This window comes from Stegostoma tigrinum, chromosome 7 (genome assembly GCF_030684315.1).
Source record: "Stegostoma tigrinum isolate sSteTig4 chromosome 7, sSteTig4.hap1, whole genome shotgun sequence".
NCBI classification, from domain to species: domain Eukaryota; kingdom Metazoa; phylum Chordata; class Chondrichthyes; order Orectolobiformes; family Stegostomatidae; genus Stegostoma; species Stegostoma tigrinum.
In genome coordinates, this window is record NC_081360.1 from 42,059,486 (window position 1) to 42,072,120 (window position 12,635).

At 38.0% G+C, this 12,635-nt stretch overlaps 1 protein-coding gene across 5 annotated transcripts in view; it reads right to left on the bottom strand.

Moving 5' to 3' along the window:
- itprid2 (ITPR interacting domain containing 2) overlaps positions 1–12,635 on the bottom strand; it is a 141,893-nt gene that overhangs the window by 13,304 nt on the left and 115,954 nt on the right. For 4 of the 5 annotated variants that reach the window (XM_048534652.2, XM_048534653.2, XM_048534651.2 and 1 more), the window contains exons 12-16: positions 9,671–10,933; positions 9,212–9,289; positions 7,700–7,827; positions 2,154–2,304; positions 435–494 (exon numbers count right to left, since the gene is read on the bottom strand). In XM_048534652.2, coding sequence (XP_048390609.2) covers positions 435–494; positions 2,154–2,304; positions 7,700–7,827; positions 9,212–9,289; positions 9,671–10,933 — 1,680 coding nt within the window. The remainder of the gene's footprint in view (positions 1–434; positions 495–2,153; positions 2,305–7,699; positions 7,828–9,211; positions 9,290–9,670; positions 10,934–12,635) is intronic. The other variant, XM_048534654.2, reaches the window with a different exon arrangement.

Sequence of the window (12,635 nt, forward strand, 5' to 3'; positions counted from 1 at the left end):
AAACCCTTTCCTCATCCATGTTATGACCAGTGACAAGTCTGCCTATTTCAATAAAGCCAACTCTCCATTTTTTTAAACGCTAATGGATGACATTCAGTACCAACTTGATCAATAAGATAGCAAATATATTTAAACCTTTTTTTTCAGAATGCTACAAAGTAAAATTATAGGGCATGAAGACAATAGAAATAGAAAGTTTTTGGGAATTTAATTGAAATCATTCAATGATACAGGGAATAAAGTGCATTGCAACTGAATGTGGAAAATGTGCAGATTTCAGCAAATTACAAATGTAGATAGAAGTCAGTCATATTGGATCTTCTGCAATAATATATAGTGCATAGGAGGAGATCAGGAGTTTCCAGTTCAAAAGATTCTGTGTGGCAATGCAGTTATGCTTAATGACTGTTCACAGGGCAGTGCAATTTACTTACTGGTTCCATTACATTGAGAGGGGAGGAAGAAACAGTATCTGTGTTATTAGTGAATGCCCCCTGAAATTTAAGGAAACAATATCATTCAAAACATATAGCATGCAAATTCTGGTCAACAAATATACCGCCTTTTCCAGTTCTATTAAAATTTAAAGAAAAATAAAACCGCAAGCTAGAGGACAAAATTGTGGAAATCAAAGCATCGAGCACACTACTTCTCTCTGATTGAAGAACTGCTTTCTAACATATTTCCTTTATAGCCATATTACTGCTCATTAATTATCTCCCCAATACTGACAGCTCTTGGAGAAAAGCATGCACGATCTGGAGGGTAAACAAGACACAAAGAAAGACTAACACATTTCTGAGAGGGAGCAAATGCTTCAGAGGTTGAGAGAAAAATGCAAGGGCAGAATGGCAAGGAATGCATTGCCACCGGTGCTGGTTAGCCCACAATAATTTAACGCTCCTCCAAGACTGAAGGTGAGAATTATACCCCAGCAATTCACCTCGGGGCCAAATATACCAAGGTTGTGAACGGCTTGATTCAGACTCTGAAAATTGCCAAGGAGAGGGATGGGGAGAGAGATAGTAGAGGGTGACGCAGAATAAAATTAATCATAGAGGCCAAAGTTAATTGCTTTGGTCTTCCCAATATTTAACCAAAGGAAATTTCTGCATTGAACACTGGAGAAGCAGCCTAATAATTCAGAAATAAAAACAAAATATGTTGAAGAACTCAGCAGGTCTAGCAGCCTCTGTTGAGAAACAGAGTTAATGTTACAAGCCCAATCTAATGCTTATTTGGAATTTAAGTGGGTTGTAAAATGACAAATTCCACGCTGTTAAAAGATGGGAGGAGGGGCAAGTGAAACGGCAGGGAAAAGTGCTCAGAGCAAAAGGTAGCAGAGAAAAGATATAGATGAACAATAGAAGTTACTGGTAGGTATCGTGAGCAGATAATGAGTTAGCTCTGCTGACAGCAAACCCATTCAAACCAGAAACGGGGATACCCAAAGTGGAGAGCAGAGTTCATGGTCTTGATCTGTTGAACTCAACATTGAGTCCCGAAGGCTGTAAAGTGCAGTCATGGGAAACGAGATACTGTTCCTGCAGCTTACACTGGACTTCATTTGAACACTGCAGCAGGCCTAGGACAGAAACTTTCACATGACAGCAAGACAGCATGTGGAAATGGCAAGCAACCTGATTTGATTTGATTTGATTTATTTATTGTCATGTGATACAGTGAAATGTGTTATATAGTGTCACCAATCTCCAGTGCCATCTTAAAACCTGGGATGATATGCGGTCATTCTTACAGACAGATAACTGACCTGAATTATCAGGAGACTAAGTACAGTTAGCCTATCAACTGATAAGAACATACGAGAATCAGGAATAGTATTGGGCATTAGCAGAGGCTGTCGCAGTAATTCATTTCCCAAATTCATTGGCTTGGAGTATGAAATACCAAGTAGAGGGACTGGCATTTCTCAGCAAATAAGTTCAGAAATGACAGCAGTGTCCAAAGTCAAAAGCCTATGGTAGTGACTTAGGAACAGCTCCTACCAATGTCCCCTCAGTTCAAAGGATCTCTGATTTGGCCAGGCCAAAGGGGAAAAAGATTAAATTGCAGGAAAATCAAAGTTATCTAAAATATCCATCCAATACAGTAATTTAGATAAGGATCAATAGGATTAAGTACACATAACTCACAGCACAAGCTGGAGGATTAAACATGGTGTACTGGTTCGGGATTTTGAGCTGTTCCTCTAGAGACAATGATCGCTCTTCCAGTTGAAATTCCAGCTCTTGGAGTTCCATACGCACACTGTTGCGAAGGTTCTGCAGTTGGTCAGCTTCTTGTCTACAAACAAAGATAAAATACTCAATCTTCTTCTTCTGCTTTGAATGCTCTTTACATGCGTTACATTACAGTACTTGAGGACCTGAGATATGCAATGGTTTCATGTAGCATACTTAAAGCAATTCACAAAGCAATGGCTTTACTGTCACTGCATTAAAGCTTAGGAATGAGCTTTTCACCACAGTTTTTTTTTTAATTCATTTGTGGGACGTGGGCATTGCTAGCTGGTCAGCATTTATTGCCCATCCCATGTTGCCCTTGAAGAGGTGGAGGCAAGCTGCCTTCTTGAACTGCTGCAGTCCACCTGCTGTAGGTTGACCCACAATGCTACTGGGGAGCAAATTTGAGGAGTTTGACCTAGCAACAGTGAAGGAACGGCAATATGTTTTAAAGAATGGCTTGGAGCTGAGCTTAGAGGTGGTGTTCCCAGACATCATCTGCCCTTGTCCTTCTAGATGAAAGCAGTCAAAAGGGTTTGGAAGGTGCTGTCTGAGGATCTGAAGTGAGTTTCTGCAGTGCATCTTGTAGATAGTACACACAGCTGCTACTAAGCATCAGTGGTGAAGGGAGTGGATGCTTGTGGATGTTAAGCAAATCAAGCGGCTGCTTTGTCCTAGATGGTGACAAGCTTCTTGAGTGTTTTTGGAGCTGCACTCATCCAGGCAAGTGGGGAGTATTCCATCACAGTCCTGACTTGTGCCTTATAGATGGTGGACAGGCTTCGGGAGTCAGGAAGTGAGTTATTCGCTGTAGTACTTCTAGCTTCTGACCTGCTATTGTAGCCACATCGTTTATATGGTGAGTCCAGTTGAGTTTCTGGTCAATGATAACCCCCAAGATGCTGATAGTGGGGAGATTCAAAGATGGTAACGCTGTTGAATGTCAAGGGTTAGATTGTCTCTTATTGGTGATGGTCATAGCCTGGCATTTGTGTGGCGCACATGTCACTTGCCACTTGTCAGCCCAAGCCTCAATATTGTCCAGATCTTGTTGCATTTGAATACGGGCTGTTTCAATATCTGAGGGGTCACGAATGGTGCTGAACATTGTGCAATCATTGGTGAACAGCCCCACTTCTGACCTTATGATGGAGGGAAGGTCATTGATGAAGCAGCTGAAGATGGTTGGGCCTAGGACATTACCCCGAGGAACTCCGGTAGAGATGTCCTGGAGCTGAGATGATTGACCTCCAACAATTATGACCATCTTCCTACGTGTCAGGTAGTTTCCCGCAAAACACAATTTTGGATACAAATCAAACCCAGAGAGACAATAAAATTCAGAGAAGTGGTTTGACATTTTCACTAAACTGAACATTTCCACAATTTTTAAAAGAAATAGATAACTCATACACCATCATTCTGAACACAAAACAAACATAATTACACTGGAATAGCTTTAAAAAAGAATAAAATATTCAACATTGTAAAAACCCTGCAGTCTGATGACAATGATTTGAGATGATCAGCATTCACCAAAGTTTTAATTTTTATCTTTTTTGGGACTTACAGGTCATTCCTAATCTACGTTCTCATATTGTGTTATTACTTCTTATTGTAGTTAGGAACTAATAAACTCACTCTGCTGTTAACTCACCTAAGCCTGTTGTATTGTCTTCTTTCAAAATAAATTATCCAGGTATTCACCAGGAAAACTTATTTTTTAAAAAATATTTTTGTTGTGGCCAACCTTGGGTGAAAAAGCAAAGGGATCTGGTTCATCCCTCTTCACCTGGGTGATTAATGATTTGAGATAACCATGTGGAATAGTAGCAAATTGAGGAAGCTCATCCAGGGACTGGCTGTAACACTGTAATATTAGAGATTATAAATTTCTGTTTTAGGCAAAAACTAAGGGGTCACTTTTGCATGGTTACAAGTTCTTTGCCTTGCTACCTCCAAAGTGTCAAAATAGAAACTGTTCAATCGCTCTCCAAAAAAACAGCACAGAAGGAGCCAAAGATAACTTTAATGAAAATTTAATACTAAAGTGTGTGAAATCTTGATTTTCTGTTGCAGTACAAAATTGTTTCGCTTCACAAATCAAATACACAAAATCAGTCATGCCCTAATTGTTTTTGCTTATTTCCGAAATTTTGGATGGATCTGTGAAAAACAGAGTCCCAGTCTGGTGATTTTCGGTGATGTATTGTTCAACTTCATTGTCTAACTACAGCCATATGCTGCACAATTACCTATGTGCGTGGCAACCTCAATGACTTAAAGTTTCAACTGGGGCTTTACATTCGCTGCTCCTTATGCCATATTAACATATGAAGAGGAGGAATTGTTGGGAACACAGCATGCATTAGTGAAGTAGTAACCTTGACACCATGTATTTATGTACAGAGGCATGAAGAGTTGAACTGTCACCTTTGATGGTGTGTTCTTCTATAATTCTATCAATGATTGGGTTTGCATCAGGAGTTTGTTGGCATGCAGGTGGAAAGTAGAAAGAGTTTGGATGTTTTGACCAAAGACCAAGGGTTGACTTTTACATGAGTTTGACTGCTACTTCAGAATAAACCATACTTAAAACTAATGACTGATTCATAGTAGAATTTGGAAATGGTTAAGATAATCGCTCAAAGGTTTGAGTACTTCGTAGAGAGGAGGTATGTGGAGATTGGGGAAAGTGCTTATGCAGTGCCTGTAAATCAGTGGTGTACCTTGCAACTTCTATTAAATCACCTCAATACAGAAGCTCAATGCAGGTCCATAAAATTCATGGATCATAGCAATTTAAGTGGGACTGTTGAAGTGGAAGGGACAAACTGATAAGAGTCAAGAATTAAACAAAATATAAGCAGTTGTCATAGAAGATTACATTACACAGAGATACAGTTGGGAGAAAATACAAGGAGAATGAAAAAATAGAAAGAAAAACCTGCTTTTGTATACTACCTCACACATTCTCAAGATGTTTCAACATGCTTCACAGCCAATAAGTTATTTTTAAAGCAAATGTAAATTCCCAAAAGACAGAGACTGAATTGAGACAAGGCTGAAACTATCCATGAATGGTCTCAAAATAGCTACAGATCTATCTGAAAGTCATCTAGCTGTCACAGTTGACTTAAGCTCAAATGAGGGCAATACTACAAGGTACAAAAGCAAAAGGAATGCTGAACTGAGTGGACAATAGTGGCATGTGAATTGGAAGAAGATGTCACGCTGAAACCATCAACTGTCTTGGTCAAACCACAACTTTGAATTATGTAACTTTAAGAGAAAATGCTGCAAACAGATCGGTAACAACTGATGAGAGAACACACAAGTTAACAATTCAAAACAGTAATCATGTCAAGGAGAGAAACAGGATTTCTTGTAGTTGAGCAGATCTGGAGGAGAAATGGCAGTGAATTAAATGTAAAAACCAAAAAAGTATTTTGCAGCCAGTCTGATCATCAAGATGTTAGAGATATCCAAACCCTGGAGGAGATACTGATAAAAGAGAAAGATTACAACATCAATCCTTGTAAAAAATGGATTAAATCCAAGGGCTTTTTACCTTAAAACCAGACAACTGAGAATCTACAAATCCAGAAAGTATTAAGCAGACACTTAACAAAAAAATAAATTGACAATAGATCCTTGACCTTGAAACTCATTGCAATCTGCCTTAACACTTGAGATCTGGCTTACTTTAAAATTATATTTTAGTCAATAAATGATTAACTATTATATATAGACATCTGGGAACATATATATGACAATATAACATGAAGCAGACTAGAAGCCTGGTCATGAGAACATAAGAAATAACTGGAGTAGGTTCCTCTACATGTCAATGATTCTGGCAGAAACTTCACTTTCATGCCTGCTCTCTAATAACCCTAGATTCCCTCGTCTATCAAATATTTGTGCAACAGGCCTGAATACATTCAGTGGCTCCCAACTTTTATCACTCTCGAGGGGAAAGAATTCTAAAGATTACAAAGTTCAGAAGAAATTCCTCTACCTTCTTCTTAAATGGGAGACCCTTTACTTTGAAATGGTCACCTGGTTTTATAATCCCAGATAAGGGGAAACATGACTCCATGAGTCAAACTTTGGGCCACATGTTCAACTGTCAGATCTTATGAGTGATAATGGGAACTGCAGATGCTGGAGAATCCAAGATAATAAAATGTGAGGCTGGATGAACACAGCAGGCCCAGCAGCATCTCTGGGCCTGCTGTGTTCATCCAGCCTCACATTTTATTATGTCAGATCTTATGTCAATTTTATTGTCACTCTGGTAGTGTTCTTGCTTTTTAATTAGTCCCTTGTTGCTTATGGAGTTATGATGACAGAGAAAGTGAACTTTTGGCACATCAAGTCCATGCTGGTTCATTGTCGAGCAATCCAGTCAGTTCCATTCCTCTGCACACCCAAACAACTCTATCCTATTACCCAATAAGATCATTTCTTCTTCAGCACCTAACCAACTTCCATTTCAGCACTGCTTTTAACACCACAGTTTCCCTCAGTGTCAGAGGAACCGTTCCATGCTATATGAATAAAGCCAAATTAGGAATGTTATAAGAATCCCAATGTGATTTTAACCAGATGGGTTAATTCTGCCCAATGATCTGCAATGGGGTGCTACTTGCAATGGGGAACTCATCTAAAGTCACACTGATTTAGGATCAGCATGAAGCAATTTTAAGTTTTTAGTTTGCTCTTCACTATTAGTTACATTCCATTATGTGCAGTAAGCCACTGCTGCTGAATGCCTGCTTTGGATGTTAAATGAGGTTAGGTTGTTAAAATTATGCTTCCTTAGCAGAGCCTCTTTTTCAGTCCTACCTGTCATCGGCACTCATGTGGACATGGCGACTGGATTTTACCTTGTGTACTCTAGGTTCCACTCCCAACCATAGGAGATGGTCTTAAACTGCCAACTGGGAGGCAGCACAGCCTTTGGAACTCTCATTTTAAACTGCAAAGTGTTCTAATTGTGGAATCTCCTACTATTTCCTTCATACTCACCCCTCCTTATAAGAACAATCCTACAGCATGGTGTTGTGTCAGTTAGTCCAACTTCCCTACAGTACATGCCCTTTTCCAAGCAGCTAGCAAGCATCTGGGACCTGTTGGTCAGCTTTCAATCTCTGTCACTTTATAAGCCGTCTTACTAAATGGCAGTGAAATGCAATTAGTCTTCATTACATAAAATGAAATTTTGTTCAGAAATTACGAACAAATGTAAATCTTTTGTTTTCTCTTCTCCCTTTAAATATCTCCTCGCATTCAAATGCACCACACAAATTAACAGCTCAATAGGGAGATTACCCGCATAGTATGAACTTTACCAAAAGTGCATGAGTTTAAAATTATGTATATAGTATTACAAAAGGAAATGAAAATATATCACAACTGACAAATGAATGGCCAAATCTTTTAAATCTCACCTCTCCTCATCAGATAAATGCTGATACACCAAGGTTTGCTGCCTGAGCATCATGAATTCCAAGTCCATCATCTGTGTTCTAAAAAAGTTCAGATTCCTTCTCATTATCTGTAGCTCTTGATATGTAGTCTGAAAAAAATTGAGAAAAAAAAGTTAACATTACAGTTGCAGTGCATTAGTTGAGATTTTGTATGAAAGGAAATTTAAGTCATGAAGATTTGTTTGTGTACATTTAGCTTTTAGAAGTTGCTGAACACGGAGCCTCTCTGGTGAATTTAGACTTTGAGTTGCTAATACAGTACTGTATATATTCCAAATCAGTGCTGGTACAGTGGCAAGGTTCTACATTAATGCATTCCTAAGTAACATAGATCATTTACTGAATGTGCTTTGATTAAAGAAAGGCAATGCCTGTCCAGTGAAGAAATACTTCAGTTGAATGAAGAGCCTTGATGCCATTAATTCATATCTTTCAAATCACAATTAGCTTTTTGTGACGCTCACTAAGAGTTAATAAAACCAATGAATCTAGAATGAACACTGTGGACAATCTACCCCCATTTGAACAATGAAAGAGGCCAATATAACCCTCCATCCCCACATTATACTCCATTACTTGTTCTATCAAACTGACCATAGTAATTATTTATGTTGCCAAGTCCAAGATGTATGGGAGTTTCATTGATGCCATGTACCACCACCATCAACACTAGCATTGGCTCATTTACTTTCATTTGCCAATAATAGAGGCAAAATAAAGCAAATGGATTCTGATATAAGGTCTCCTCTTGTCATGTAGAATTTAAGCTGAGTTTGTATCTAATTCTCATGTGACCATAGCACAAAATGGGAACTCTGATACAAAATGCACGGGTTTATAAATTAGTTTTTTTGTTCTGGCAGGGCATGACAAGGGTGCTGTAGAAAATAGACTTCCCCAAGTGTTGCAGTAGGAAATAGTTCTTTGGCAGTAGGGATCCAGCAACTTTTCTTAGGGCTGCAAGATGGCATCCAGCTCCTGTTTTAATCAGGGAATTCAAAAATCATGGGATGTAATGTTCACTGACAACATCTGCATTTACTGCACAGCCATAGTCACCCTTCAGGTGGTGGTGGTGGGACCACTTTTGTGAATCTCTGCAGTCTCTGCGATATTGAAGTTGATTAAATTTCCATTTGCTGTATCCATCAAAACAAACTCACAAAGCTATTGTCAAGCTGGATCTTCTCACTCATCCAGTGTCTTTCTATAGTGCTATGAAGAGAGCATTAGTGCTTTGGCTTAATCCAGATATATGAATTAGAAACACAGTTAAGCATTAATGCTTAAAACTGAAAGCGTTTCAATGAAATTGACACTGGTGAAATGTGATCTGAAAACTAGCGATCATAGCAGTTATACTGTACAACACTAATGCAACTAATACAGACCACCAACCAGTACTTTTGATACATTATGAATAAAAACATCAACAAGTAACATATTATGTTTTGGTTTCAGAAGGCAACTTACTTCATACAATGGTAAAAGACCTAATCTTGATGACGAATAATGAGGAAAGGGCTGATCACTTCCCTGAAACATTGGCATCTGAAAACATAAGTGATTTTATTAGCAAGGAGCTTTGTGGAAAGTCAAGTGGCATTTATAACATATTCAGATCATATACGGATTTAAGACTATTTATGAAGGGCAAAAACTAAATAATTATAGTTAAAACATTTCACAATATCAATATGTCAATGAAATAATAGGATGCAACCACAGATCTTGTCCTCAAATGTCTCCTCACTCAATTACAAATGTGAATATTAAATAATAAACAGTTAATTTTTTAAATTACATATTTCAGAAGTACATGATGTGTTTGTTACCACTGGATATTGAAGCATTCCAATCACTTACAGACATATAAGGTAGGCAAATTAATCTTAATTCCCTAACTCTGCAAATGAAATGGTGGTTCGTTACCCGTGAAAGATTCTGCACTGTGCCTCTAATCTCATTAAGGACTCTGCGAAGCTGTGATTCAATAGCAGATGGAGGATTCATGGGAACATGATGGTATGAGTGTGTCATGGGTCTCTGAGGATACAAGTGTCCAAAAGGTGCTGCACATGTTGCACAAGTAGGTTCGAAGAGGTTGGGAATGCTGCACGTACTCCTGGTTCTCACATGATCATGCAGAGATTGGCCTTGCCAGTCTGAAGGAAGTGTATGAAGAGAACAGCAAGACTGTGTCAGAGGTGAGCACATTGGTAATGACTGAGAACTCAGCCTATGTTGTGGCATTTCTTGATTTTTATTCAAATTAAATTGTTTTCTACTCTCTCTTTTTGCAAATGGGATAAAAAGCATTGATCGACAGGTTGACTGCTTATCGTCGTCATTTGTAGGCATCTTCTCCTTGTCCTTCAGAGCAGTGTATTTGTAGGTAAAACAGGGCAAACTGCACTGTGAACCACTGTCTGGTGTTAACTGCACATTTAGTGAAGACACAACTCGCACTGGACTGAGCAGTGTAGTTGGGAGGGAGCTAGACCTTTGAAAATTGGATCGCTTCATCTGTACAAGAGATTCATTCTTGGATGATCTTTCTCCCTCTCTCATTATTCGATCATTTGCTTTGGTCACAGGACGTCGTGCTCTTCCAGAGGTGCTTGAGACAATATAGGTTTTTGTTTTAGCTCTTTCAAGTACTGTAGTAATTTTATCTATCGATGAAGAGGAAAATCTCATCGCTTCAGTGTCCTTTAAATTTAAAGTAGCAGGTTCTGAATAGCAACTCAGGATGGAATCCATGCTATTTTGCCTTTGTCCAGCCTTTTGGTGACCAGAGTATATAGGAATACCATCTTCACTTTGACACTTTGTATCACTTTCTGGATACAGTGTCAAGTCACCGAGTGAAGAAGACTCCTCATCAGTAAAATCTAAAGCCTGCTGTTCACCTGATTGTATAGAATTGTCCACAGCAACAGCTTCCTTGCCTTCATTCTCAATCATTGCTTCTTGTGAATCAATCACAGCATCAGGAATTAGCTCTGCTTTCAAATCTAAAATTGTCTCTTTAAGATCCAGAGTCATATTTTCCACTGGCGTTTGAAATGGAGTGAAAAACTGTTGGTCACAACTCTGAGGAGTTTTAAGGTCATCAATTAATGATGTGACTGTTGTCTCACTATCACAGCTGTCAGCACTGCTCCCCATAGCTTGCAGGTAACCATCTGGACCCTTGGATAGAGCACAAGGATTAAATGTATAATAAAAATTCAGCTGAAATAATTAATTCAATCAGTTACTAGTAGCTTAAATTTAAATGCTTTTGTATCCAGTTAAGACACTCAGTTTTAATTTCAACAAAAACATTAAAAACAAAAATCAGTGCCTGAAGTGGGTCAATAAGCAATATGGCTATCGTAACTGGTTGCAGACATCAAACACTCCCAAAAAGCACAGATCATTTAGGAGCCATGCAGCTGTAAAAATAATTTAGTTTTCACAATAGAGCTGTAAGGCTTTGAACCATTGGGCAGAAGAGAAAAAAAAACCTGTCTCAGTAACTACTCATTGCAAGGATCTCTTCAACCTTTATAAATTTGTGGCAAACTCATGTTCTCATACAAGTGCTTTCCAACAAAACACTCTATGCTGTTATTCTGCTGGCTCCAGGGAAATATTTCCTGGAAAGAAAATTGCTGCTAAAAAGTTATTGATCAATTATTCATTTAAAAGAAATCGCTTCCATAGCTGAGACATTTAGAAAGAGGTTGGTGTTGTACCAAAACAGCAAAATATAAACCCTCAACTAAGTAGAAAAGGCTTCAAAGTTGATTTTAAAATCGAACTTGTGTCTGTCTCGAACGTTCCCATCTTTTTACTCATTATCCACTCGATGAAAACAGCCTCTCACATAAATCTATGTTTCTACAACTCCAATCATTACTTTGAACTGTCACAAAAATATATTTAGATCAATCATCTGTCCTAGAAATTTAATGTGTAAAATCTAATGTAAACTTGGCATAGACACAGTGTACAAGCAAAATGCACTGTAAAGATATATTGAAATAAATAGCTAAAAAGTTTATTTGATAGTGATTGATCTTAAACAATTTCAGATTAAACTCCCTGTAGAAATGAGGAAATAAAACAACACACAAGAATTTACAAAAAGCAAAGGCAAATTGATTTTGCAAAAAATTTAAAACAAGAGATCCTAGAAATAAAGCATTAAGTGCAAAGTAACAAGAGGAGTGAATAACGTTAGCTCCACTGAATCTGAATATGACACCAGACATGTGTCAACATAGCATCTGAGCCACTAGGGATGGAACAGTGAATACAGCTGCCCAATTTAAAAATCAATGTTGGTTATGTGACAAATACTAGTACCTCCTCAGCTTTTAAAGTTACTGAATACATGACCTATAGCATCTGCTGGGGCTCAGTCACCAAAAAGGTCACCAGTATCCCAGGTATATGTTTCAACTGCAGATAGAACAGATTTATTAGACATTAAAAGATATTCTTAAAAGTCAACAGGACGTGCATTAGAAATCAGATATCTCCCTGCCATCGCGCAGCTAATTTAGATGGGTAATTAGAGTAGATACACATTACAGATTAGGACACCTTTAGTAAACATCATGATATTGTAGTATTTTGCTTGTAACAGTAGGGCCTTAAATGTCATTAAGCAATTTGTTAAAAGATATATTTAATTTCAACAAACTGAACACTTGCAGAATTAAAATGAGAACACTGCAAAAATTGGAGATCAAATAAAAACTACTGCAAAAATACAACTGTCTATGTTCTCTTTACAGATGGTCATTAAATTGCTGCAGTTATGCAGAAATTTCTGCTAGTATATTAAACACATGTATATCAGAGTATGGATGAACAGAAAAATCCTATATTTTGAGAAAATAGC